Genomic DNA, 27988 nt, shown 5'->3' with positions numbered 1-27988 from the left:
TAGGATCGCGACCGGGAGGCTGCGGTGGTTATTAGTCGCAGTTGCAGAGCGGTTGTGGTGATTACTAGTTGTGAAATTGGTCGTATTTGGTCGTGTAGCATACAGTGCTTTTAATCTCTGTGTGTTTGCTGCGTATTTAATACGCCGCGTTTATTTATTATCTGTGTTCGCTGTAACTGCTACCTGTGCGCGTACGCGTCGCGGAGGCGCATATACAAAAGTGCAATACCACCCTCTGACCTTTCACGGCTATGTCGCCCACAGCTGACCAGTGGAGTCTACATCGAAGCAGCTCACCGTGTTGCGAAAGTGGTTCGTACTGCTGAAAGTGAGACGACATCGCGTGCGATTGTGATGAATATACTTACTCAACGGCTACGTTCGTGCCACAGCGCTCTGCTGTGGGCAGCGAATGGTGTGCGCGGCGGCGCGTCCCAAGCTAGCGCGGAGGGTGCCCTCAAACTCTCGGACAGCTGCGTGGAGAAGCTGCAGCGTGTGGGGAACGGCCGCGTGCTGCGCATCTCCGTGGAAGGCGGTGGCTGCTCGGGTTTCCAGTACCGTTTTCAGCTCGAAGACCACCAGCCTGCACCGGACGACGTGCTGTTCGAGCGCGAAGGCGCCCGCGTCGTGGTGGACAGCGCCTCGCTAGACCTCTTGCGAGGCGCCACGCTCGACTACCATGAAGAGCTCATCCGCTCCGCCTTCCGTATCATGGATAATCCGCAAGCGGAGCGGGGCTGCTCCTGCGGCGCCTCCTTCACCATCAAGCTATAGCTGTTGCAGTTGATCGCCGCGACAATGATAAGACACACACACAGACTTTATGGTGGCACACTTTTAATAGAAACTGTAGTGCTTGGCTAAAACGTGACGACAGTGTTGTAGCACGACGTAGATAAAACTGTTACAATTGTGGCGCATGCTTCCATTGCGTATTTGAGATTGCGTGCGATTGGCGCTCGCGCAGCAGTTGGCACCATGTATAAAGTAAACTTTGCACGCGTAAATAACAAAAACATTGCACGCGTAAATAACAAAAACATTGAATGCGTAAATAACAACATCCATAGCAACGTGAGCATGAGAAGCGTGACTATGGTTAAGGCATTAGCAGGCAGCCCCAGACACGTAGCAGGCTGGCATAACCCTGAGTTTGATCGCAGTAAGCGGGGCCTTTAGCTCTTTAAGCTGACTGCAGACATTTACCGTATGGCAGGTGCTGTTTCCAGCGAACTTATGGGGCCTGCTGGGCAGGCATACGTGGGGCTTTCACGAGAGCCCAGCCACAATCACATTTGTAAAAACAATTTGCAACACAAGATCAGTCTCTAAGCATTGCCTGGGGCTTTGATCACGAGCACTGTTGGCACCAATGTATCAAGGCCTTAGCTTGCGTTCACAACATATAACAGGCTGCAGACAACTGCACACAACAGGACAGGAACTCTGCCACATTAAATAATTCACGCCATCACTGGGTTGTCGACGTTTCGCCGGCGTAGCTCTTGCAGGATTATGATCTCATTGGTGAGCCGGTTGTCTTCTCGAATCTTTTCCCGGATGGTCTTGGGCACGTCGGGTATGACCCAGCGAATCAGCGTCATTAGGAATGCAATTATATTCTGCAAGAAAGGCAATGAGTATGTCCATCATGACATGACCAAAAGAAGATTTGGCTTAACAGGTTGAAAGGAAAGCTGAGAAAGTTGATTTTAATGCTGCTGCTCATTTTGTTTTTTTCGTTAAGGTGATAAAACGGAGAAGCATGTGCTAACAGTAAATGACAGACTCACTTCAAAAAGCAGTACAAAAGCGAACTTCCAGACGAGAATCTCCCAGTACTGAGATGTCCGCTTGTATTGGTTCTCAACCCAAGGGGGCGTCCTGTGGTCGGTATATCTGCAAAGAGCATCCCATCCGGTGAAGAAGACGTTCCACAGTATCAAAGTCCACATCTCACCTGCAATACTGGGCACCAAGCAGGCCCGACGTGTTGCCATGCCGCACGCCCTCGTCATAGTCCTTAACATCGAAATAGGACAGGCTGAAATCGACGAAGCCATCCAGTGTTCCCGTGGGCGACACCTTCCAGCGGTAGTAGAGCCGCGGCACCAGGTCCGACGTGAAGGCGATGAGAACCGCCTGCACAGTGACTCGATCAGCAACTGACAATAATAGTCCACAATTATGCTTTCTCATTCATGCATTTGACCAACACAGCTGTTTCTGCTTTTGCGAGGCAATGAAGGAAGGCTTCATCAACACCTGTGCAGAGTGCACTCAGACTGCACGTCGCTGTAAGGAACTTCTCTTTGCTGTCAGCAGCAAACAACTTTGCTGTAAAAGGTAGGAAGAAGATAGAAGTGACAGTTACTTACATTGGTGAGCACAGCCAGCTTGCCCAGAGAATCCATGATGCGATACCAGATGCCAATGTCACGGACCCGCACGCCGACAGGTCGACGGTATGAGCCGAGCAGCTTGAGTGCGTCCAGCCTGATTTCGAGCACGTTGTTGAGCAGCGCAAAAAGGGGCGCCAATGGGAAGGCCGCCACGAACAGAGTGACGAATCCGTACTGCAGGATCATCTCGAGGTACTCGTGGAAGAGTCCCGTGCTGCCCATGTCTGGCAGCAAGTAGTCTCGCTCCCATGGCTGGGTGGGCTGATGCTCGTGGTTGCTGCTTCGAAGGAATGAGAGGTGGGACCAGAGGCGCATGGCGTATGGCAGTGCCATCTCTGACAGTGCACTGAATGCCTGCTTCCCCACCATGATGATGGCCAGCTGGATGGAGAGCTCCACAAAGCAACCTCCAATGCCACACTCCTCCTGTTGGTAGCTGAGGAACGTGTTGTACTTGCCCGGTCGGCCCACGAACCTGGAAAAGGGAAACTTGGTTGGTCTGTGCGCACTGCCCACTACTTTGCATCCTGCACTTACTTTCCCTTGAAGAAAGCGATGTAGAAGATGGAGGAGTAGCAATTTACGAACTGCAGCAGGTATAGCTTCAGGGTGAGGCTGTCGTCATATTCTGTCTGCGTCCTTGGCATCTCTAGACAGAATAGGAAGTGTTAGGAAATTAGGCAATCTTGAGGACTAATATTTCGAGTTCTGTTACTATTCTGTGAATTGTTGCTATACATATAAACAAACACAAAAGGATCCTATGCCAGAGACCTCCGTACGTGACAATGCGTTGTTAGTAAAGAAAGCACACTGTTTCACAATGCGTTTCACAATGCCATTGTGGCCACATGCTGAGGCATAAGTGTCTAGACACAAGAAACCAGGGTAGAACGAGGGAAAGAAGATGGCTAGACAGTATGAAAGAGCACTGAACAAGGGCTGAGGAGGAGCCTCAGTTCTCAACCGAGCCAACGTTTCGATGAGACCAAGTCCCCTTGTCTAAACATTGGCTCGGCTTGCGAACTGAGCCTCCCACTCAACCCTTGTTCAGTGCTCTTTCGTACACACTAAAAAAAGCCACACATAGAATATCTGCTTTACTATGCCAGACATCAATGATTCCCGATTGTTGGGAACACTTCAGATTGCCGTTGGCATGTCGTCTCTCTCTTCTCCTCTCTAATTGATTATATTCGTGATTACATTATTATTTCACACTGATCAACGCAAAAAAAACCTATGCTTTCCTTGGTGTCAGTGGCTGCAGTTGGCTCCCTTTGTATGCATCTCATAACAAGCTCCCCATTTTTCCTTGCGTTTGTTTACCGATTCATCTCACAAATGGTTATTACTAGTAAGTTGAAAGCATGGTCAGTGGCAGCAGCATAAGGGAAGTGTTGGCTTCCCATGAAAAATTTCTTTTCAGCTGCTTCAACACCATACTTTTTAAGCTTTGGAAACGGGGAAAGCCAGACATGTTCGCTGAACAGTGGCATTTGTCAAAACTCACTCACCCATCTCAGTCAAATAGACGGCCAATTTGGTGTACAACTGCAACAGAAACATTTTCACCGTCAAACCATTTCCACTACTAGTGGACATTAATTACCAAAGAAAATCTCAAAAGTGGCCTTGCACTAAATTTATATGTAAAAACACATTGTACCGCCCTGGTACTAAATTTATACGTAAAAAGACATTGTACACCGTAACTACAATGTCATGAAAGAGTATCGTGTGGCTTTTTTTGTTTTCTGAAGCTGTTCTATGCAAACTTTAAACACTGCTTGTAGAGCTTTCGTTTGACTTTTTCTGCACCTTTAGTCACATGGTAGAGTTATAAAGTATACAGACACACAAAGCATCACAAATTGTGTGCTGTAGATTGTGCTGCATATTTACAGTGGCTACGCGACCGTACCAGGCTTGCTGGAAATGGCAACCCTGGTGTTGCATGACATTGCCATGCATACACCAAGCATCACTAGCTATCATCACTGTAAAAGTGGGTGCAATAGCTCTGAAGTTGTACAAGATATAAGAGACCTACAACTCTGAGAGTAATGACAACCTGTCGTTTGAAGCCACTGCGCTCTGCCTATTTTGCACTACATAAAACAAATCTTATCCTGCGCCGTGACGAGCAAACAAAATGAAACCATTGAAACATCTCCTCAGCAAGGAGCACTCAACCGTGGCAGACGCAATTTACTCTATAATTTCTTCTAATTACATTGCTAATTATTGAACTCCTCGCTGGCTAGTTAGTGCTAATGATGAGCTCAGTCATTCAAAAGCAATGTCACAGCAGTTTTTGAAGTGAACGCTTTACTATGACATGTATCAACCAAGGTCATGGTCTTGGCAATTTAATCGCTGCAAAACTGCGTCTGCCCAAGTCTACTAAGCCTAACTAAAGCAAAACAAGGCGTTCACTTCGCCTAACTAGGTTTAGTAAGATTAAACCTCAGCCATTTTTTGGAACGAATTATTTTCCAAAATCATGCAGCACAAGGACATCTGCCACTTTTCTTGCCTGAAACCGAAACTAAGCACAGTATTAAATGAGCAGAAAGCTTGGTGGAAGCACAATGTCTCCAGATGGCGTGTTGCAGAGACTACAGTGCACAATTCAAGCTGCTTGCAGTCCAGTGTCGCATCATCATGTACAGTACGGTCCACTGTTAATGGGAAAGTCTGATCGCACGGCCTACACACTTCACAAAGCGTTGCCACCGACAACTGGCGAGAATGAACAGCACCATGTGCATGCTGAAGAGAGCAGCCAGGTAATTACTGCGCATGCACCTTGTGCCATTGTTTGTCACCGGCTTTCGTGGGAGAGCTTTGCAAAGCGCTGCAGCCACACGGTCTCATGTTCCCTTTAACAGGACCGTACTGTACTTACATTCTTTTGCTTGAACACTTGGTGCAAGGGAAAAGATAGTTACTGCCAAGTGCATGGTCATTATTCTTCAGGGTAGCAGAGCAAAAAAAAAAAAGTGAATGACATGCGCAGTACAGCATGTGGTTTGAACTCAGCACCATAATCACTGGAACATGTCATCAGCTGATATTCCATTTCCACTGATCTTCCTGTACATCTAATGCACTCAGTTTTACACAACATGTGTGTCTAATGCACTTAGCTTTCAGTTCTGGGTGGGAAAAACCACCTAATTTTTTTTCTCTGCAAGGCTTCAGAAAAAAGTTTTTCTTCATTTCAAAAATTTATCTTTGAACTGTCTATTGGCACTAATCACCCAGCTTTGTTAAATACAAACCTAGTGTTTTAGTCAGTCGGGTACACAAACAGAAGTCTGTAGAAAATTATATCTGCCGTGGCTGAGGGATTACAATTGTAGGAATTTTTTTTTTTTTGACCGTGTTTACTGAAATGCTCAGTACATGAATAACACTGGAATACAAGAAGTGGCACACCATGTTGAAGAGGAGGATGCACAGCAAGTTGAGCAGGGCCGCGGTGGTAGACGTGATGAGCGGAATGAAGCTGGACATCTCTTCACTCTGCAGCGCCAATGTGGCACGCACTGACATGCGGTACACGATGACGCCCACCACAGCGGCAACAGCCAGCAGAACCAGCAGCAGCACGACTGAGACCGACAGGAGGCCAAAGGGGAGCCGTATGCGCCAAAAAGGCACCGACTCAATGCCGCCGCGCTCCTGCTGCTCAATGAGCTCCACATCACGCTTCTTAAGGCGCGACAGACGCGCCAAGTACTCTGGCCTCGAGTTCTCCTCCAGCGTATCGAAGCCCGACAGGTCCCACTGGTAGGTGATGCGCGCCGAATATCGCTTCCACAGTTCCAGATAGGCGGCACCCCATAGGGACATGAACACAGAGAAAATCACCGTGGCACCATTGTCGGACAGGTAGCCCAGGCGGGCCTGCGTGCAGCTGTCGCGCAGACGCCAGTACTCGCAGCCATTGTCGCATAGCGGGCACATGAGCAGCTGCGACTCTGATCCCGCGCACATCTCGTGGACTGGCTTGTGGTTGCCCAAAGTGATGACTCCGTACAGGAAGCAAATGAGTCCCAATATCGATGCCGGTACCAGCATGGTGGTGTAAAAGCCCAGCCAGGCAAAGTAGAGGCCAATCTTGACACCAAAGTAGCGCCGCACATCGTCCAGGGGCTGGTAGCGGAACAGGGCTAGCAGCGAGGCCCATTTACGTCGTAGTTGAGTTCTGGGCGCCGCCGAGCCTTCGCCACTGGTGCGGTCGGGGCCGCCCTCGTGGAGTGGGTAGGCAGCCAAGTAGACGCCGTCGGCAAGGAGTCTGCCAACGCCGAAGTGGCGCCGATGGCTGTCGCGTGAGAAGGACTTGCGCTGCAGAATAAAATGTACCACTTGCGCTCTCTGTGCAGCGGTGAAGAAGTCCTCCTTTGGTTCAGGGATGTCAAACCTGCACAGGAATCACACAACTCGCAGCCATTAATGGTTGTTGGTTTAGCATCCCGAAGCAACTCGGGCTATAAGGGATAGTTGATAATTGGTTCACAGGAAGGGAAAGGCGTAGAATCTGTCACACTTGCTCTGTAGACACCTGAACCATGCCATAAGGGAAGGGAGGAAGGTGGGAGTGAAAGTAGAAAGAGAGAAAGGGGGGCCGTAGCTCCACTACAGAGTAATTTCGACCACCTGGGGATCTTTAACGTGTGCTGACATTGCACAGCATACGGACACCACTTCATTTCGCCTCCATCGAAATGCAGCCGGGGCGGTTGGGATCGAACTCGGGAACTCTGGAGGGCTCCAGAAATTTTGACCACCTGAGGTCTTTAACGTGCACTGGCATCATACAGTGCACAGGCACCTTGCTTTCGCCTCCATCGAAAAGCGGCCACCGCAGCTCGGATTTGATCCCGCATCCTTGGGCACAGCATTTGAGTGCCCTAACCCCTGAACCACAATAACCCTGATGTTCTTAGGTGGCGATATAAGCGGAGTTTCGTAATAAGTGGAGTGTTGAATCGCTCAGAGTTCTGATAGCATACTGCAGAAATCTAGAAATTTTATCTAGCCTAGGAGCTAATTATGAGCCATGGCTGGCCTCCAAGACCGAGCACTAAGGCATGGTTTTCTAAACATTCCTGAAACTGCCATGTTGCCTAATCTTGAAGGCCATGTATGAGTGAATGTTGCCGCATGACTAGACTGCGCTCTGGTGCAGTAGCCCCATCCCACACAGACCATTTGCAGTAAAATGCTGTTCAGCATCTAAGTCATCAGTCCTTATAAAAGAAAAGCTGTTACATGCCTTATTCAAAATTCATGCGCATTATTCAAAAATTTTAGAACACATTTGTTTCGAATAATTTTAAACATGCACTATTTGATTCACTGAGGAAATTAAACAGGAGGATATCATATTTGCTACTGACCAATTTTGAATATTCTCACACATCTACAAATTTTCACTCTGTATGACCCACTGTAGCGGTAAATACTGGCCGCGGCAGCTGCTTTTCTATGGAGGCAAAAAAGCAAGGAAGCTATGTACTGTTCGATGTCAGTGCATGATAAAGATCCCCAGGTGGTCGAAATTTCTGGAACCCTCCACCACTGCATCTCTCATAGCCTGGGTCGCTTTGGGATGTTGAACCCTATTAAACAAACCAAACCAAACAACACTATATGAAGGTTGTGCCACTTACAGGTACTCCTTGGACATAGAGAATGTAACAGCAAACTGCTTCTGTCGTCGCCCCATCGCGCGGACTTCAACCTGCAAGTTGGATTCACACAGTCAAAGCACAGCGGTAGAATAAATAAAGAACACAATCAGTAGCCAAAACTATACCTTCACTGACTGCTATATAAACACAGATCGAAAATGAAAGGGGCACTAAGAACAAACTTAAGATGAAGTACCACTTTCCAACGACATAAAAAAATTACGAGGGAACAATATAAAAAAATATATATTTAAAAACAATGTGTTCTGGTCCATGACACTAGGCATAACAGGCTTATTCCACTGACATACAAGCTACTCTCACCAAAAATTAAGCCTTCATAAGCCAGATGCGGCGGTAAGATTGAATGGAGGCACTGCTACCATCCATCGCTTTCACAAGCAAACTGTTTCTTCATACAAATGGCCAAGTTAATCCAAGGTAAATCCAGCTCAAGTAAGTCGCAAATATTTACGAAATAAAAATCAATATGGTGGCAGCTGATGGGAAGTGTTCCTATTCTAAGGCTGCAAAAGTTGCTGCCACTCTAGCCCAGTCCATCAGCTTTGTTTATTTTTGGATTAGGGAGAGGATAAAAGTAGCATGTATCTCTAACAGTTTCTGAATTTCACTACAGGATGTGTCATTTCTTTAAAGCTGGGAAAGTGATGTGTGTCCTGGATAGCAGACCCTCAAGCTACCCTGTCTGCAGTCTCATTTTCATGCTGGCCAAAATGACCTGGTGGTGTTTAATGACTTGGATTGCTTCTCTATACAGATTCTGTCCTGAAGGAAGCCCTGACAGGCCATCTTAAGAGTTCAAAATTGCAGTATATATCAACCAACAGGTTACCTGTAGCTATGGTTAGGGTGATGGCAACTTTTGCAATCAATAAATTACTCTTAGAAATGGGTGCACTATGTATCTCGCAGTGTTTACTATCCGGGATTACAGCCATGCTGGCTTTTTTGTTCATATGCGTTACCCTATCTACATTCAGTACAACTCAGTTGCCCTTTTGACATTTATTTATTTATTTAGTGTTTAGCTTTGCCTGTTACCATCGTTGTTTTAAATGAGATCAATGTTATGTAGAATGTGTGCGACTTTTATCGTTTTGTGAATTTAGTCGCGTATCTCTTGTTCCTTACCAATTATTTCCTTGTAGCCTGAATATCGCATTCCTTCGGATAACTCTGAATCGTTGAGTTAATCAGAGTCAATCCTTCTGTACTTTCAGGAGGGTCTCTCTACACTCGTTAAATGTGTTACGAATTCCCAGTTTCATTAGCTTGTCTGTAGCCACCTTAATTGGTAAACTCTGGAAGTTTAAACGCTGTCCTAATTAGTACACTTACCTGCAGTAACAGTATATCCTCTTCTAGTAGCCCATTTCTTTTGTTTGTAATGCAATATGAGCACTCATCGCATCATCCTAGACACAAGTGCTTTTAATTCCTTTGAGTGCAGTTTCTCCCTTTCTGTTAGGCTATATCCACATGCCAAAGGTCCTGAGGTTAGTTGCCTCCAGAATTGTTCTTCCGTGTTTATTTTCCAATAATAGCTCCCATTTATTTTCTGGTGGATCCTTAATAATTACAATTTCTTGGCAGCATATGCAAGGCTTGCTCTTTCTGGATAGTTTTCTAAGCTGCTAGCTCCTCTCCGAAGAGCATCCTCCTTTTCTCGAAGTGATATCTTTGTTATTCATACCTCTTCTGCACTTAAGATATTCTATAAAATTCTTTTAATCTAATTTGTAGCATAATGCATGGACAGGTGGGGGCAGAAGCCGAACATTGAGTGGGAGAGCAGGTCTTCTCTCTCGGGGCAATTATACAACCTAATATCGAATCACTCTTTCAGATAATTTAACCATGCATGATGCAAATGAAATCAGTCTCAGATTGTTCAAATTAATGTTCTTATCTCTAAGTTCCCTTTAGTCACGCTGTTGCAAGCTTTAATTGAGTGGCAAGAAAGCAATTAAACATAATTTCCTCTACAATGAATGCATTCTTTGCTGCCAAACAAACACAGGAAGGGCCATAGAATTCATTATCATCAATAAAAAAAAAAAATTAATGCAGTTGTTCTCAGTGTCCCTTTTAAATAATGGCCTGCAGTAATTCAAAGTCAGGAAATCACACCATTTAGCACGCTCTAGTTTGCGCTGCTTGAGATAGACAAGCTACCAATACTATTAGTGGTTCATGCATTCTCTCTACAGGTTTATTCCTACAATGCATTCGCTGATAAACAACGACAGTGTATAAAAAATTAGGTCATTCGTCCACTTTCTAAGAAAGCAAGCACTATGAAAAAGAAAAATTGGGGAAAGTCAGAATACAAGGAGACCCTGCACGAATGTTGCATGCTTTGATGGCACTTTGAGAGGTAGTTACAGCTGCTTTCATCACACCATATCTGAAATGTCACACAGGGAGCACAAGCCATGGACCCAATATTGGTGCAGCATTGGCAATGCGCTTGCTATATGTATGGCCAGAGATTGCCAACACAGTGCCAATATTGGGCCCGTGATTTGTGTTGCTAGACCGGTACTGTGCTCAGAATACCGCAATGATATATGAGTATGGCCAGGCAATGCCAATTTCGGTTCCAATATTGGGCCCATGATGTGTGTTGCTTGGCCAGTAGCCTTATACTTTACTCAGAAGGATACAGATGCTGCAAAATGTTATGCAAAGGTAGCCAGGATGCACGATGATCCGAGCAGGGTCTCCGCCCCCCCCCCCCCCCCCCCCTTCAAGAGTTAAAAATGGCTGCTTACAGGCTCGCAGTCCAGCATTGCATTCTGCTCCTGCATCCTCAAGCTCCACTGCAAACCACAGACACAGAGGAAGGTATACACACACCAAGCAAGAAGGCCACAGCAGCACAGATACCGTCCAGTAAGCATCACACAACGAGAATATTTGTCACACGTCGCATGCAGTGTCACAAATTTCCCCCTGAGCATAGCGCGTTGCACAATTACAGGGCCATCTTGCACTGTTTCCCCCAACTCTATCATGGCAGAAAGAGAGGCAATGGAAGGTTGTTGTAAACAACCCAAGACGGCGCCACCAATGCAAGCGCTGGGGCAGCGGCTTCTCTTGCCGAATGCGATGAGAACATCTAGCTTCTTCTGATTGAATCAGGCAAGTACCCCAAACAAATTTGGTATTAAAAAATACTGACAACCAAATGCCATTTCTGTGCAAAATTTGAGCTGTGAGGATTCCGCGATTTAGCTGGGAGAAGCATTCTACACCGTGCCTTTAATTGTGCAACACACTGTAGTTCAAAAGCATTTGCACCCGGTGGCAAGAAAGAGAACCATTCTCATCTCACACATTCAGCGGCACAGTAAGCTCGTATTCAATGCCCATCAGTGCATCAATTTCTACTGCTGGTGCAGCTGTCGTACACGACACTGCTTGCCTGCTCGTATTCGTGCGAAAGGTGATGTTTGCCTCCTGCGTACTCACCCTCTGTGATTGACAGCCAACAGAGGGCCCCACCTTGATTTTGCTCCAGATGCAGCCACGATGGCCTTGCAAGTGAAGACTAAAGCATGCGATATGTGTACTATGCACACAGAGGTTGCCGAGTTTAATAGCATATGCCACGTACCCACATTGTGTCAGCAAATTGCAATTAGTGTTATGAAAGGTTTTATGAAGTTGTATGTCAGGACTTCGGATGCTTCAACCAGTTCGCTTTTGACACCGAAACTTCAAAGCACAGAGTAGTTCTCACAGCCCACTGCACGAATATGCAACAGGACACAATGGTTAACTTTATTTTCATTTTACCTACTTCAGAATTGATAGCATCCTAATATACCTATAGAGAAAGGAAATGCTGTGCTTAATCAAGGTTTACACTAATTTTAGAAAAGAATATGTTCCGTTTTCCTGCTATCATTCAGGTTTAAAGATTTAGCTGCCTGCCGGGAAGTTCATACGGTGACATGGCAATGCTCGACGAGTTTTGTTCTAGCTGTGTAGTGATCCCATTAGAAGCAGAGAGATGACTCGGTCGACATCAGATATCAAAAGAAAAAAATGGAAACTCTGCAACATGGGTTTGCACAATCCCAGCACACCAGATGATTGGCACAATGAGACAGCACGATTAGAAAGTTGCACTCATTCACAGCAGACAACAAGAATGCGAAGCAAAGAAGAAACCGCACAGTGGTAGGGAAATTACAGCCCAAACCCAATTAACATTACCATTCATAGTCAATAGTATTACAAAAATTTCGATCAGTATTAGTCTTGAGGGATGAAACATAGTTAGTCCACCCAGCCTAGAGGTTAACTGGGGCATGATGCACATTATTAACGACAGTTGCACAACGTGAAAGTAGCAAACTTGACTTCATAGTGTGACTGAGCAGTCATTCACTACTTTCACTATTCACAATGTTCCATTATTCGCAACGCCATCAGTGACAGTGTAAGCCAGTATAACAATAATCAAAACAAGACAGTACAGCCACAAAGTGGAAAGTGAACAAAAGTATAGCGAAAAAGTGACAGCGGTGATGTGTGGTGTACAAACGAAACTGTGCACGGCTGTGGAGTAAAGGCGCAAGCAGCTACAGTGGACCTGAGCAAATGCACATCTGAGGCAACAACTTGAGTGTAACGAAAGCTGCAGAAGAGAAGCTAGAAAGGGAGCAGGAAGTAACAACAGAATGAGACTGTGTAGGAACAAAAATGACCCAACAGAATGAGACCGTAAGTAGGAACAAAAATAATGCCATTCCCTCCACGATACACTGAACACAAAGACAACCCAGTGAAGCAACTTGAAGACCACACAATCGCCTCCAGTACTTCAGAACTGAACCAAGGGAATTTAGACGCTTATGTTAGTTGCGCGCACTGATCCAGTGGAGTGAGTTGTTCCGCGATTAACTGTACTTACTCGACTCTAAGTAACCCCCTTTTTTCATGATTGCGATGCCAGAGGTAACCTTTTTTCGCATCAAAATCTTGACAAGATGTGCGCGAGAATTCACATAATATTTGGCACACAAACTTGGCAGACATCTTCGACAAACGGGATTACAGTTCACTCGAAGCACAAGCTGTGGCAGCCCTCTTCAAACTCACTCCAAATTCTATTATGGCAAACAACTCGAACCAAACAAAGTAACAAAGGCCCGCAGTGCCTGCAAAACCTGCCAAGCTCCGCCAAATGGCCACCAATTCTAGGTCCGCGTGAAAACATGCTGACAGAGTTATCAGGGTCGCTCTCAGCCGGTTTTTGACATTCTGTGCCACTAGCTCTCCTGCGGTGTCTGAAAGCAGCAATATAAGATGCTGGAGAAGTGCTGATGATATGCGTACCGCACTACCTTGAGACGCTGACAACTCTGGCTCAACGACTGAGTGAGCAAGCACACTCACAGCTTGCCTAGGGCGCTTCCTCACAAAAAATGGAGAGCTTAGATTCACATGCAAGCTTGTTTTACGAAATTAGGGAGGTAGTTACAATTGTTAAATTATGGTACATGGATGGAATATTAATCTCAACACGTCTGGCAGCCTCGACATCATCATGGACCAACAGCAGAATGTGCGTGGCAGCACCATACCACACAGCACTTGAGAATATGGCAATTCACAAGGAAGCAGTTCAATACTGTTTCATTCATGGGTTCTCCGTGCTAAGCCAGAAGGAAAATGGGCCAGGGAGATGTTTGAAGAGGACGGTTCACACAAAAGCTTGTGAACATACTGTTACCGACGACAACATACAGAGGCATACACCAACCACATTTATGAATGAAATCGTCGTCGCTGCCTGTTCATGCTTTCTCGGGAGGACAAAATAATTGCCATGAAATGCGCCCTTCTGACATTCACCAAATGACATCTTTCGTGAACAAACACTCAAACAACGTCGCCCAGACAGAGAAGCCGTGCACCCCCGAGCGAAACCATAATGCTGCCTCCTCCACCCAGTGCGCCACGCAGTGAAGCCAGCACCGGCAGGTCCCCTTCAATGGCCCACAGACTTACCGACGAGTCTTGGGAGCGCCACTCGGGCGACTCATTTTCTTGGGCGGCTTCACCTACCAGACCAAAGTATCCCGGAACGCGTTCGCAAATGGCAGAGCCCATTCCTCGGAACCGCCGAGGTGGCACTGGGCTTCTGAGGTGTTTTTGCGTCGGCAACTAGTAGCAGGTAGTGGAGAGACGCGCGAGGCACACGGCCCCGTTAAAGTGCTTAATTGCTGTGCTCCTGTGCCTGCACTCAGGTGCTAACGGAGCACTGATATCACTGGGACGTCATTGGGATGTCACTGGGATATCACTTCATTGCCCACTGTTTGCTTCATTACAAACTGACCACGTGGGGTGCATCTGCACCCCACGTGCACCCCTTCTGTGTTGCAGAAAAAAAGAAAAATAGACTATAACATAAGGAACAGCATTTAGCACCTGAGCGCAGATCTCCTTTTTGTTACGAGCTGACGCGCAAGCCAGCATGATATTTTGAAGAAACAATGTGCATTGGTGGGGTCACCGACTCAAGAAATATATGCGCTCACTAAGCACAGAAAGTCAAACTGAACTTTCTTGAAAAATGCATCTTACGAATGCAACACGTAAGGACCCAATGCCTGTGTAGACTACATCTTCATACCCATCCTTAAATGGGCCCACATACTGAATATTTTATAGAATTATGATGTTCCGTCACAAGATTATTCGTGCACTTTGTGTGTGTATGTGTTAATCTTAGGTAAATTACTTGTTACTCCACACATTCAACGCTTACTTTGAGTGCACTTTTTGAGTAGAAGATCCATTGTTACACTGTTTTTTCAGAATCACCTTTTCTATAGCCTTGCAGAAGTACCATTAGTAGTGAGTATTTGACAGTGCTGAATATAGTAATGTTGTAGTAATGCACTGATAGTTTGCAGACTGCCACTCAAAAATTAAGAGGACGCTTAAGCTTCACCTTTAAGGTGTGACAAAGCCCTTGAAACAACCTTTTCATTCTATAAATTTTTGTCGTCCTTGTTTAAGTTGATTTTTGGGAAAAGAACGGCACAGTATCTGCCTCACTTCCCGGTGGACATGTACAATTACAACTAAGGGCACAAATCCCTATCTCAAACTAGCCTTTAACTTGACTAGCAACTTGCCCGATCTCTACTCATCTGAAGCTGATGAGTCACACTTAATAAATGTGCATTTCTCGTTCAATCACTGCCAGCGTATGAACAGTGTTACAGGAATACTAAAATTGAAGGGAAGAAAGTTTGCTTACCCTGTCTACACAGGGTGAGCAGCTAGTACATTAATTTCCAGAAAATATCAAAATACGGTGAACGCTGGCCTTTTCAAGTACGAGCAAACATGTATGTAGAGCAACATTCTTCCTTTCAGCGTGTGATTTTGAAGAAGTTGCTGACGTAACAGAAGCGTATATGCCATCCAACGAGGTTAATCAAATGTCAACACCATTGCCAGAGAATCTAAAACCACATGCACCCGCCACCTTTGCGCACAGTGCACTGCTTGGCAAGATTGTACTACCTCCTTTACGGGCATCTTGAGGCGCATTATCTCGGCGAAACAACTGAGCACCTCCCAGGGTGCATGGATCTTCACAAAGCAGAGGCCACTCGGGTTCTGCAAAACAAAGCATCAAGCTATTGTAGACCATCGCCAAAGAAAAGAGAAACAACCAACAAAGGAATCCAAGAAAACATTACAGTGGGTGAGCTTTAATCCAAAAACCATTCTAAACAACTGTTTAAGTGCCTATGAATGTTGCCTCTCTTCTTTTGTGTCCTGTCTCTGATGAGCTTACATTTTCTGGGCACGCAACTCCTCCTACTTCTTTGTGGGAAGCGGAAAACAAGACACAGATGAGAACATGCTAAGTTTTGTGCAAACATTGAAGCACCATGTAACTATTAGAGTAAATCACACTTCTTCTTTAGGGTTTAGGGTTTCCCTCCATTTATGTTTCTATCTGCCTAATTAGCTTAATGCTTCAGGGTTACAGCATCTGATCAGTTCTGGCAGGTGCCCATTTCTCTGTCCACCAGAAAAGAAGCCAGCACTTGCATTGTGTGACCAGTCTCTAACCTTTCATGTGTTCTTACAGCGAGAGCTGTTAACAGGAGCCACCATGAGTCATCTCGTAATTGAAGCTTGTTGGAGCTGTCCTTCACTGGCATGGCTTGGTACGGCACCCAAGCGGATCAAGACAATGCCAGAGCAAGCAAAGGGAGTGAAAATACTACAGAGACCCCATTGTAAAGAAAAAAATGGGTGTGATGGTTCTCACCAAACGCTTTAACAAAGCTTGGCTTATAGTTTGGTTTATAAGGTTTCAAGAGTATAGATAACTAAGTTTTGGCTGTAGTTTTATCCTTTGTAAATGCATGACGTTACCACATATGGATCAGCAAGCGGTATTTGACTACGGTTGCTAAATAATTCATAATAGAGTTTCTTTTCTCACCTGTTTTGGTTTCAAGAGCCGAACGGTGGCTATGATGCAAAAGTTAAGCCTAGGTCACATGAGCAATAAAAAAACTGCAATGTAATTTCTGCTTCATTTTAATTCACTAAAATGCTAAAGCAAGCTTGCCTCAATTATAGAAATCATGTCAAGTGAAAAAAGCGCGACTGTACTGCGGTCCTTTTATCCCTCACATGACCTAGGCTCAACATTCACATCATAGACATCACTTGACTGTTAAAACTGGAACCAGAACAGGGGTGAAAAACGCTAAATTATAAATTGTTAGTGGTCATGGGTGAACAGCAGTTAGTGTACAGTAATGTCATATCTATCATTAACAAAAAGAAAAATGCAGCCAAAATTTAGCGTCCATACTACTTCAATGCCCCGAAGCGACTCAGGCTATGCGGGACGCCGTAATAGAAGGCTCCGGAAATTACGACCACCAGGGATTCTTTAACCTACACTGGCATCGGACAGCACACAGGATTGAACTGATGTCCTTGTGATCAATAGTCAAGTGCTCTAACCAGTGAGTTGCCATAAAAGGCAGGGCTTTAACTAGGCCATAGACGTAGATGAGCTTACTCAGCAATTTTTTTTTTACGGGTGATGGAAATCTAAAAGATGCTTGCCTGAGGTACATGCTCCAGCACAAGGCCTGCCTTGATGAGCTCCTCCTCGAAGATGTCCCGGATGGCTTGGTGCTTGGCGGGTGAGTAGGCCAGCACAAAGTCCACTTTGCGCCGCGACCCACTCAGGTAGACGCACCCGCTCTCATCCATGAGCGCAGGGGTGCCGTCCCCATTCGGCGGTGGCGATGGCTTCAGTTCGCCCATAGCCACGAGCACGCTCTCCTCATCCAGTGCTCGTTCGTACGCACTGGCCGCGCGCTCTGAAAGGGGGATGTCGAATGATTAAATATTGTCGATTACAGCCAGGAGGCCATGCAAAATCATGCCTTCTGAACTGGTCAGGTGAAAATCTGTGGATAAGCCCCACAGCCAAGAACAGAATTATGCTTCCAAGTAGTGTACTAAACTCTAGTTAACTCGAAACTGAAATGGAGTGAGCATCTGGTTGATTTATTTGGAGTTCCCAAATAAGGGGGCATTTACATATTCTTGATACATATGGAACCGAAGCAGCAGCTCAAATAAACTAGAAGTAAGAATTTCTGATATTATATATTAGCTCAAATCTTTAGCAGCTCTGCTTTAAATTTCTTTTTGCGCATGTGTAAGCAGCCTTTGTTAACTGTAGCATCTCTTAAAGGTGTACAGACGCCCAATTTTTGATTCCGTGTTTTATCCTTTGTAGCAATGCATAGGCAAATACCATGCATGGATCGCCACGTGACTTTGCCTGCGACCATTAAACAGTTTTATATTTCAATTTTGTCTCACCTATTTAGGTTTTTGTTTCAATAGCCAAATGAATGATTGCTGCAACATCAAAGCAAAGTCTAGGTCACGTGAAGGGATGAAAAAACTGTGATATAATCATTGGTTCATCACTCGTAATTCCTGTTTTTTAGTCAGGCTAGCTTAACGTTGCAGTACGTTGAAGCAATAAAGGAGTGATGAGTGGTTATAATGTGTGTTACAACACTTTATGTGAACCGTAAAATGCTTGTATCAATTATATCACTCGCTTATTCGCGCTGAAATTTGGAATACAAATGCCATACAACCGTCGATAGCTTTCAATACATTGGATGATATACTTGCCTGATTTGATCAGAATTAATTCGAAACACGCGTCGGTTGCAGCATCGGTGACCCAAAAAAGACCCCTTTTCATAAGTTATGCTAGTGGCGCCACCTAGTGAATATCAGCAAAACATGGCAGAGAGAGGGGTGGGAGAGCATAGAGTGCCTTATTTGAATGCGGAAAACACTGTTCGCATTAAATGCACCGAAGATCAATAAAAAATGTTTTCTATGCTCGTTATTTTAAAAGCAGTTGAGGAAGCGTCTTCAAATCGCTCAACTCCCCTTCTATCTCTCTGCCATGTTCTGCAGATATTTGCCAGATGGCGCCACCAGAATCACTTACGGAAGGGGCTTTTTTTTGATCGGCGATGCCGCAGCCAAAGCAGGTTTTTAATTAATTCTGATTGAATCAGGCACGTACCGTCTGTTGCAGAAGTTTGCAGCCCAATACGCCGTGCGGAGAAGCAGTACTGCTCCCGAGAGGCGGCACTGCGCCCGCCGGTGCTGCCTGGTGACGCAGCTATAAAAAGAGGGGAGGCTTGTTCTCTTCCCCTCATCCTGCGGCTGAGAGCAAAGATGTGCGATATCAACCGCTGGATGAGGGAAAGAGAACAAGCCTCTTAACTCTTTAAAGCTACGTCACCAGGCAGCGCCGGCGGGCGCAGCGCCGCCTCTCGGGAGCGATACTGTTCCTCCGCCCGGCGCGTTGGGCTGCAAACTTCTGCATTACCCAAACTGGCACTAAAAGCTATTGACAGTTGTATTCTATCTGCATGCCAAATTTCAGTGCAAATAAGCGAGTGGTCTAATCGATACAAGTATTTTGAGGTTCCTGCAAAGCGCTGCAACAGCCTCTACTGCAGTTTTCTCATCCCTCACATGAATTAAACTAAATTTTGATGTCAAAGCCATTGCTCAGCTGCAGAAACTGAAGGTAAAAAACAAAATTGAATTATAAATTATTTAGTGATCTTAGGCAGATACCAAATGGAGATCCATAAATAGCAATGTCTTACATATCATTGCTAAGAATAAAACATGAAACCAAGCATTAGTTGTCAATACCTCTCAGGATGGGGTTACCATGTAGGAACAGTGATACCACTCAGCATTGTTTTTGTTGTTGCACAATCTAGCCCAACCTTAAACCATTGTGTTGGTGTTTATTCCTTTCTGTACAGTCAGCAGCTAAAGTCAGCATGAACAGACTCAGGCACCTAAAATAAGTACAACAGTCAAGCCACATCGACGTGTAAGTTTGCGATATGCATGCGCTCGGCAACAAGTTCACTGACCTCGTTACCAATGTATCAGCATGCACACCACATCATACCTGTAAGCACTTCAGGTGGTTGGTAGCCCTTTTTTCTGAACCACCCACATCAATGTGAATGTGCATCCCAATCAGGAATTCATTCACATGCATTCGCTGACATGCATTCATACACATGCTTTCATAGACATGCGTCTTATAACAGGAGTCCTGACGTGAGACCTTGAAGCTATCTGTTACAATTTCAATGCCAGGTGTAGTAAACGTCAGATTCGTTCCACCACATATCACTGCCAGCTTTTTTACACCTCATCTTTCCAGTGCAAATTACAAACATGGACAGAGGGAGAGTGAACATCACAATCACCAGGCATTGACTGAATTTTATTCCGCACAACTGGCCTTTATGTACATTAGAAGGTGTCACTAGTGACACTATACAATGAAATATAGTTTTGATGTTAAATAACAATCATCCAAAGCAGCAAAAAAAGGCAGATGTTTTAGACCACTCACTTGCATTCCTATGCGCGTTAGCATGTGTTCCATATCTTACTTGGTCGAATAACTTCCCCCTAGATAAACTACTTCATTTTTTTTTTTTTTTCAAAGTACAACAGAAGTGGTATTGACATAGTTATCTTTTCCATTAGAGATTTCTCTAATGACTAAAGATAGTATCTCATTAAAATTACTGTACTTCTAATAACATGCTCGTTCTCATGCAACTGCAGATTTTCTGTTCTACTTGGCTGACGATGAACAAGTTTCCCATGAAATAGTATATTACTTCCTTTTTTCCAAGCACAACTGAAGGGGCACTGGCACAGTTATCATTTAGTAGTAATGTCTCTACCGGTTGAGGTTAGCACCTCATTAAACACATCCCTAACAAGGTAAGTTTGTCAGTACTTCTTCTGTTGCACTCAAGAAAAAAAAAAAGGAAGCACTACATTATTTAACGAGAAACTTGCTCCTCGTGCCATCTGGGCAGGAAAAGATACTATGTAGATGAGTAAAAGTGAATGTTTGAGTTTCGAAACATTAGCCTTCATTTCTTTGTTTGTCTTTTCTTCTTTACCACTTTGGATGACCATCATCCTGTACACGAAATATATTAAGGCATTTTACATTAGCAGCAGCACCCCTGGTGTACATAAGGGCCTGTTGTGTGGACTAAAATTCAGTTGAAGTTAGGCATCCTTAGCATCCACTCTTCCTTTGTCTTTGTTTCTTTACTGAGCTCGAAAGATGAACTGTGATACCATTAAGTAGCTAGCCTAGCTGTCTATGCTTAGTATTTCAGCCCAAATTTTAACCTCAAATGTATGGGCTATAGCCCGAAAAAAGCAGAAAATGGATTTCAATGGCACACACTTGAAAAAAAGTGGGAGAAATTTTGGCACCCATATGGCTAAGAATATTCCATGAAAAAAAACTGCATCTGTGCCACATACGCAGAAATGTGACATATGTGGTCCTCGAGGCAGTGTCACTGTTGGTTGTACGAAGATGCCTGTACCAATCAATTGGAAAAAGCCTGCTAGCACAAACAGCTGCCGTATTAGTTGGTTAAGATGATGCTGCTAACGTTCAGTACAGTGACACATGTTTTAACCGCAAAGGCATTAAATGCTGCCAATTAGTCCACGTCAGGACCCCTTCGAATGGGGATATGGATAGTGCATTCACAGTCTGGAGCAAATCGGCAGCCTAGGCACACACCTTTCTTTCCATTTTGTTCAGCTTAGATGTCAGTCAGGGCATGATGGTCGGGAGAGGAAACAAACAATAAGAAGCGGAAAGCAGCTTGTCGAGGTTACAACTGAAACGTTTGTAGCAACACCGCTGTAAACGTGTGCGGGGCAGTGGCAGTGGTTTGCATGGCGTCCAACAGCACACACACAGACAGTAGCTGCGGCAAAGCAAAAATGATTTGCTGTGCAGTTTCGACACCTTAAAACAACATCTCAACAAAAGAAAGGTGGTGAGTCAATTTCTCCGGCAGCATTAGAAGCAACTCAGTTTCTTACATTCAATTCAATTAATTTGAAATCACTTTTACTTCACCTAATTACTTCATCATCAGACAACCGGTTCACTTGGATTGGCACCCTGGTATACTGTCATCATTAACTGAATTAAATATTCTCCTTTTAATGCGAGCTTAATGCAAATCAGGTCCACATCCAGTTCCTAATGAGTTCTATCGACATTCAATTGTATTTCTAATGCGTACTGCCATGTAACTAGTGAGGGTAGGGTTCCCAAACAAAATTGAATACTAACAGAATGGTGTTTGTATGGCACGGTGAAACAAATAAGCAGAGAATAGGTTTGGGCATGTTGGTGACTTGTTCTAAGTTGAAAATAACAGTGCACGAAGGAAGACAGGATGAGCAAGTGGACACGGACAAGCACTACCCAGCAAAGCTCTTCTTCGTGTCAACTCGCTTGTCTCGTCTTCCTTTGTGCGCTATTATTTCCAACTTAAAATGGTGAAAGAATTCAACATTGATGGACAAGCAGGTGGACATAAAGATTGTGTTAGCTCAGCACTTTGAATCTGTCACAAAGCGAAACTTACCAGCGTTCAGCGCATCTTGCCAGATGTTGGCAGCCATGGCACCGACTGTTCCTGCCGCCTATAAGCACTAGAACCTGCACCAGAAAAGGTAGGAACAGCACTCCGCCATAGTTAGTACAAGAAATCAGACAGGTGATAAGTGATGATTATTGAAACTTGAACACTGCAAACAAATATATTAGTTGCAACTATATGCTATTTACGGCAAACGCCACTGTACTGCTTCGGCATAAAGCCGTCAACTTTAAGATTTAGATAGAAATGCACATGGCCTATACATCAATGGCTGACATACAAGAGCAGCTTTCACAGCACAGCTATTACGAGCATGTTCAACACTGGACTATAAAAGATAATTAATTCATTCATTCATTGGTTCACAGGAAAGGAAAGGCGCAGTATCTGTCACACTTGTTCTGTGGACACCTGAATCACACCCTAAGGGAAGGAAGGAAGGAGGGAGTGAAAGCAGAAGAGAGAAAGGGGTGCCGTAGTGAAGGTCTCTGGAGTAGTTTCGACCACCTGGGGATCATTAACATGCACTGAAATTGCACAGCACAAGGACACCACTTCGTTTCGCCTCCATCGAAATGCAGCCGCTGGTGGTCGGGATCGAATAGGGAACACAACAAGATTTCGTCCCATTAAATTCCATTGTTTCATACGCTTGAGGCAGCTATGCTATAACCTGTTATTGCTCTTCATTGCTTGTGCTAGACAAAAACAGTGACTCTTCACTTAAAGAATTGTTAGTTTTGTTGACAAATTACTCAGATTCTTGACAGCACTGTACAGGTCGACAACATAACACAGGACAAAAGGAAGTTGTGCATGCAAGCAATAGACAACAAATTATAAAGAGATAAGTAGAGAGTAAAAATAAGTAAAATATACCGACAACAATACAGGTCACCAATAACATTACGAAGGTAAATACACCAGTTGTTATCGACAACACCACTGGCAAGAGAAGAAAGAAGAGATTTTCTAAACTTAGTGTAACCCAAGGTGTTCTGAAAAGTTATTTCTAAGTTATGCATCACAGAAAGATGCTGAAAGGACAATGTTGACCATGTGTCAACTGAGCTCAATAAAAACGTCATGTACTAGGGACACGTCTGAAGAGACAGATGCCAGGCTAGTGTCTGTCAGCTTTGAGTGCATTTCAACACGAAATTAAGTTTATTAGTATTAGTATAAGCGGAACCTATTAACACTGCTAATATGCACTACCACCAACAGGTATAGTAGCTGATCACACAGTTTCTGCGCTCACATAACTGCTTTTTTTTTTTTATACATTTTTTAATTTATTAAAAAATTAATTTTTTAATAAAATAAAACGTTTACAGTGAAGAAAGGCTATAGCATGCAAGATTATTATTGCTTCCATGGCGTGAAAAGTAGATAAAATAGAGGCTTTAAGGAAAATCACGTCTTCAGAATAATAGCACAGTTAACCCTTCAGAGTTCCCAGCCAGCGCAGACGGCAGCAAACAACGGGAGTCTTACAGAAGTTGCCTACAAGCTAAAAGACTAGAGCCGTGCATAAAATTTGGACACGCAATTATGTCTTGCATACTTGTACGGTATACATGCAGTTTTTGGGCAATTCTCTTTTCGGACAAATGATTGTGCCCTCTGTGGTAGCACTTGTCGTTCTTCTATTAAAAAAACAAAAAATCGCAACGCTCCAATTCCAAGAAAGAAGAGGACAACTAAATGAGGAGAGCAATATAAAGTAAAAGCAGACTTCTTTTCTAAAAAATCAGGTTTTATTCAGCATGTTTAGCTTGCCAACATGTCATCCTGTGAAGGAGAGACAGCTGGGGGCAAGAAAGTAAATCAATTGGGAAAACAATTACGCTCCACCTTTAAGGGCATGATGTGACAGTGGTAATAGTTACAGTTTGTCCGCCGTTGTTTGCTGACTCTCGTCATGGATCTTTGTTCGCATACATGCAGTTTGCTACTTGTTTAATTACTAACATTTTAATTTGTGCCTCTATTAGCTTGCATATACTCAAACGCTACCATATTGTGTGAAAGACCACCCGACATAGCTATGAACCACCTTTGAACTAAGCCGCACGAACTTGCCAGCATTGCCTAGAGGCAGCGTGTCTCCTGGAAGGCAGGTTGCTGGCAGTGCCAACAAAAACGGCACCGAATTTTCAGGTAAACAGAGTCTTTAACGCTACCGCATTAAATAGTGCACACAAATAATAAATGATAGATGAACGATAAAAAGCTGCACTACAATTAGAGCACAGATGTGTCAAGTAATGGTAAACAAGAGAAACAATGCAAGCAGCACTTGCATAATGGCACTACGATCAAAGCAATATGAATGCTGCTGACTTAAAACATGTCTAGGAAGGAGTACGAGGTGCGGCGAAAGCCTCCTGAGTGAATGGGAATTTCAGCAAACACTTTCTCAAAAATGAGACAATCAAACTTCAAACGTGTGTGAGCGCAATGCTTTGTAGCAGCTGTCAGACAAAGCACTCCCCCCCCCCCCACTGTGCACACATCTGTGTGGTTGGTATCTCGATCTTCCTGTGTGCACATGGGAATATGGGAATACAGTTGTGATTGAAACAACTAAAGACAACTCCATTGTAGTGCCTTACAAAAAAATAATGAAGCAAAGCCACGACAACAGGTGGTGTTCTGCGCAATGGCATAGCCAGTGAAAGTCAAAGGAAAATGTCATTCCCTAAGACTTGCTGCTAATTTCAAACTCTGTAGCAGCAGTGAGTATGCTGCAGATGCATTCTGGAGGCCAGTGTTTTGTAGCGAGACCTACATTGGCCACAATTTCGCCATTTCGCCGTGCCTGTCTGCAGAGCGAAGAAGAAAAAGAAGAAGAGGAAGAAAGATAACTCAGTAGTTGGTAGAGGTGAATGACAACAGCAAGTTGCTAGAACAAAGGTTCGTTCGAATGTTGTGACGGTGGTGTGCCCTGTAGTTCGACATAGAGATGATGTCATACCACTAGAAGTCTTCTCCACCCAAATGAGGATGGTCAATGACGAAAAACAAGGGGTGCTCATACGTGAAATGATTCCTCTAGTGCATAAATAAAGCTGGAACCATAGAGTAAACTACTATGTACAAAAGCTATGTCTTTACTTTCGAACCGAACCTAAGCATAGCCATATTGATTGATCACGCATAACTCCAGGTTTAACCACAACCTAAACCACAGCTAATTTTTTTGCATTAGACTGAACAATTTGACTAATAATGCCTCATGTTTTGTGTGTAACTACAGCTGAACTCCAAATTTTTTATTCACTGGACTGAGAAATTTGACTAAAAAATGCTTCATGACATACATATAACTACCAAAATATTTTGTTACTTTTCTCACTGCAGACATTACATATGAAAAAGGTTAACCTCAAAATGATGAGGACAACTCTCTGCCTTTGTTTTATAGCCCCGACAGTAGACACTGGAGCGTGTACAGCAGCGATTTGTACGAAATTCATTAATTTTTATACTACTTGTGTGTACGCCTCGTAGTTTAATTTTAATTAATTGAAATGCACACGCAGTAAAAATTAACCTACTACTTTTCGAATGAAGAAATAAATAAGTCTGCCTTCATAGTACTCAATTTGGCTGAGCACAAGAAAAGAGCTAAAGTACATAAAGCACCAAATGCATGCTCAAAGTAGGCTATGAAGTCCATGCACTCTCTGTTACAAATTTTCATTGTCACCATACTTTTGCAACACACTGCACATAATAATAAAAGAAAGCAAGGTCCTGAAAATCCTACTGGAGATGCTATTCAAGGACACCTGAGATGCCGAGGCAGAATAACATGCCTGTTCATATACTCACCACCATGAAACTCGGCTGGAAACATATCCTATTATTATTGCGCTCTTTGAAAAAAACTCCAAGACTTGCTGATAATAAATATACTCATAGTTTATCACATCCACTGTTTCCAGCATTTATGAGATAGTGGTTCATATCTAGGATGGGCCAAACAGGTACAATTAAGCTGCTGAGTAAACTTTCAACAGAATCAAAAGTAAGAAGTAGTTACAAAATACAATGCGTAAACAGGAACCCAATGATCAGCACTTAATGCATGCTAAATGTTATTTTCAGTCATAACAGCAAAAATAACCGTGTAATGTATTCACACGAGTTTCTGGTTGATCTGTTAATTGCCTCATTCTGTTCGACATAAGAAATAATTTTGTTCACTGCAAAAGCTACAAAGTTATGTTGTGCTTTTTCATACAAACAAAGGGCTGTAGAATGCGTGCAAGAAAATGCAGCTGTTCCGGCTCTTACATTAGCTAGTCCCTGCAGTCACTTACATTTTCACCCTTTTTTTATTTATTTTTTTTTGTGTATTCCTTGATAGCTCAAGCATTAATACTTCTGCCAGTGCTCGTGCGTGTCATTACGTTCGTTCTGTTTTCTACACTGCACCGTTATTATTTTACTTGCCTCGTGCTTGGAACAGTTCAACTTTCACAAAACGCTGTTATTTTAGCAGCCATTTTTGTTTACTACGATTGTTTGAACGGAATAATGATTTCTTTAATCAGATGTACATACTGTGATATTAGGTAGGAATATATGCTTTCATGCTTATTACGAACCGCATATTGATTTATATGCTATAATAGCATATGTTAGCGGTGGAAAAAAGGATGTTCAAAAGCAGAAATGTCAAAATACACAGCACTATAACAAATATTAAAAAAAAAATAAGGGTAATATGAGGAATTGTCATCAGTGACTATGCAGAGGCAACAAACATTTAGATGCTTTTTGTAACTGCAGTTTATATATGCACGTACATTTGGTCATCACTCAGAATACGAAACAATGTCACACAACACCACTTTTATATTCTTCCGCGCAAAGCCAACTTTTGGATGCGCGCCTCACCTTATCCTTCAGGGAAGATCTCACAGACAAGCCAGATGCCCGCCCAGTAGTACGTCTTGATCCTCCCTCTCTCTCTGTCAGTTTTTTTTTTTTTTTTTTTCTAATTTTGGCCCCAGCGTTGCTATTTGGAACTCCGGGGCTGACATGGATGCGAACGCCGCACTATGCAGTTCTTTTCGAGCACTGTTTACAGTACCAGTTTCTTCGCTGTAAACACAGGGTGCGGAGACCCCAGGGGCCCCGCCTGCCCCAGATTTCTTCGCGCTTCGCGATCACCCTCTGATTATTCTCAAAAAACAGCTCCGAAAGGCGTTATCCCGCCTTATACAGCAAGATGGTAAACATCAACGTCATCTTATTATGTATTCGAGCAAACGCAAGCACAGATCGGAAGCGATTTCACAACGAACATTGCCCGAACATTGTTCACGCTGGGCACGCCCCTACAGCTATCCTAAAGCTGTGCTGCACAGCATACACAACCTCCCCGATGCCCCACTAACGAGTTCATTACAGCGTTGTATAACGGAGTACCCTGCGCACACCTTGAGCGGTCGGTAAATGCGCACCATCACGTAGGAAATAGCTCGTAGTACGTACCGGATCGAAGAAGTGTTTGCCGTGAGCGTAGCAGCAAGGCCAACAAGTCCTTCACGCAGCAGCTTTGCGAAGCCCGAAAGCTCGAAGCCGTTCATATCCCAGATGACGGTAAGCAAGCGACGAGATATAAGCAGTGCGAAAAGCTACGCATAGTTAAGCAAGCTAGCCGGGACCGATCCCTTGAGATGCTATTACGCATATGTAAGTACTCCTCGCGTCCTGGACGCGGCCATGGCGCTGTGGCGATAGCGATTGAAGGAACGAT

The 27988-nt window shown here is 44.1% G+C and overlaps 2 protein-coding genes across 3 annotated transcripts; one reads left to right on the top strand and one right to left on the bottom strand.

Annotated features, from left to right (window-relative positions):
- The first annotated feature begins 4 nt into the window (after window positions 1-4).
- LOC146173409 (iron-sulfur cluster assembly 2 homolog, mitochondrial) lies at window positions 5-923 on the top strand. The gene has a single exon (XM_084584999.1). It carries the CDS (start codon window positions 355-357, stop codon window positions 772-774), a length of 420 nt encoding a protein of 139 aa, XP_084441125.1. The 5' UTR covers window positions 5-354; the 3' UTR covers window positions 775-923.
- Window positions 821-27982, bottom strand: LOC146173408 (anoctamin-2-like). 2 transcript variants are annotated; one of them, XM_084584993.1, is made up of 13 exons: window positions 27724-27982; window positions 22198-22271; window positions 17258-17517; window positions 15683-15778; window positions 10903-10950; window positions 8087-8157; window positions 5847-6834; window positions 3920-3956; window positions 2940-3051; window positions 2379-2877; window positions 1961-2142; window positions 1794-1899; window positions 821-1622 (listed from the first exon to the last, which is right to left on the bottom strand). In XM_084584993.1, the coding sequence occupies exons 2-13, from the start codon at window positions 22232-22234 to the stop codon at window positions 1464-1466; spliced, it is 2595 nt and encodes an 864-aa protein (XP_084441119.1). In that variant the 5' UTR covers window positions 22235-22271; window positions 27724-27982; the 3' UTR covers window positions 821-1463. The 2 variants fall into 2 exon arrangements, with proteins under 2 accessions (XP_084441119.1, XP_084441121.1); XM_084584995.1 differs by lacking the exon at window positions 10903-10950.
- Window positions 27983-27988: the final 6 nt, after the last annotated feature.

This window comes from Amblyomma maculatum, chromosome 11 (assembly GCF_055883805.1).
Source record: "Amblyomma maculatum isolate TAMU_Amacu chromosome 11, ASM5588380v1, whole genome shotgun sequence".
In the NCBI taxonomy this organism is placed as follows: domain Eukaryota; kingdom Metazoa; phylum Arthropoda; class Arachnida; order Ixodida; family Ixodidae; genus Amblyomma; species Amblyomma maculatum.
Note: the sequence above shows the minus strand (reverse complement) of the source record. Positions and strands in the feature narration are given on the sequence as shown.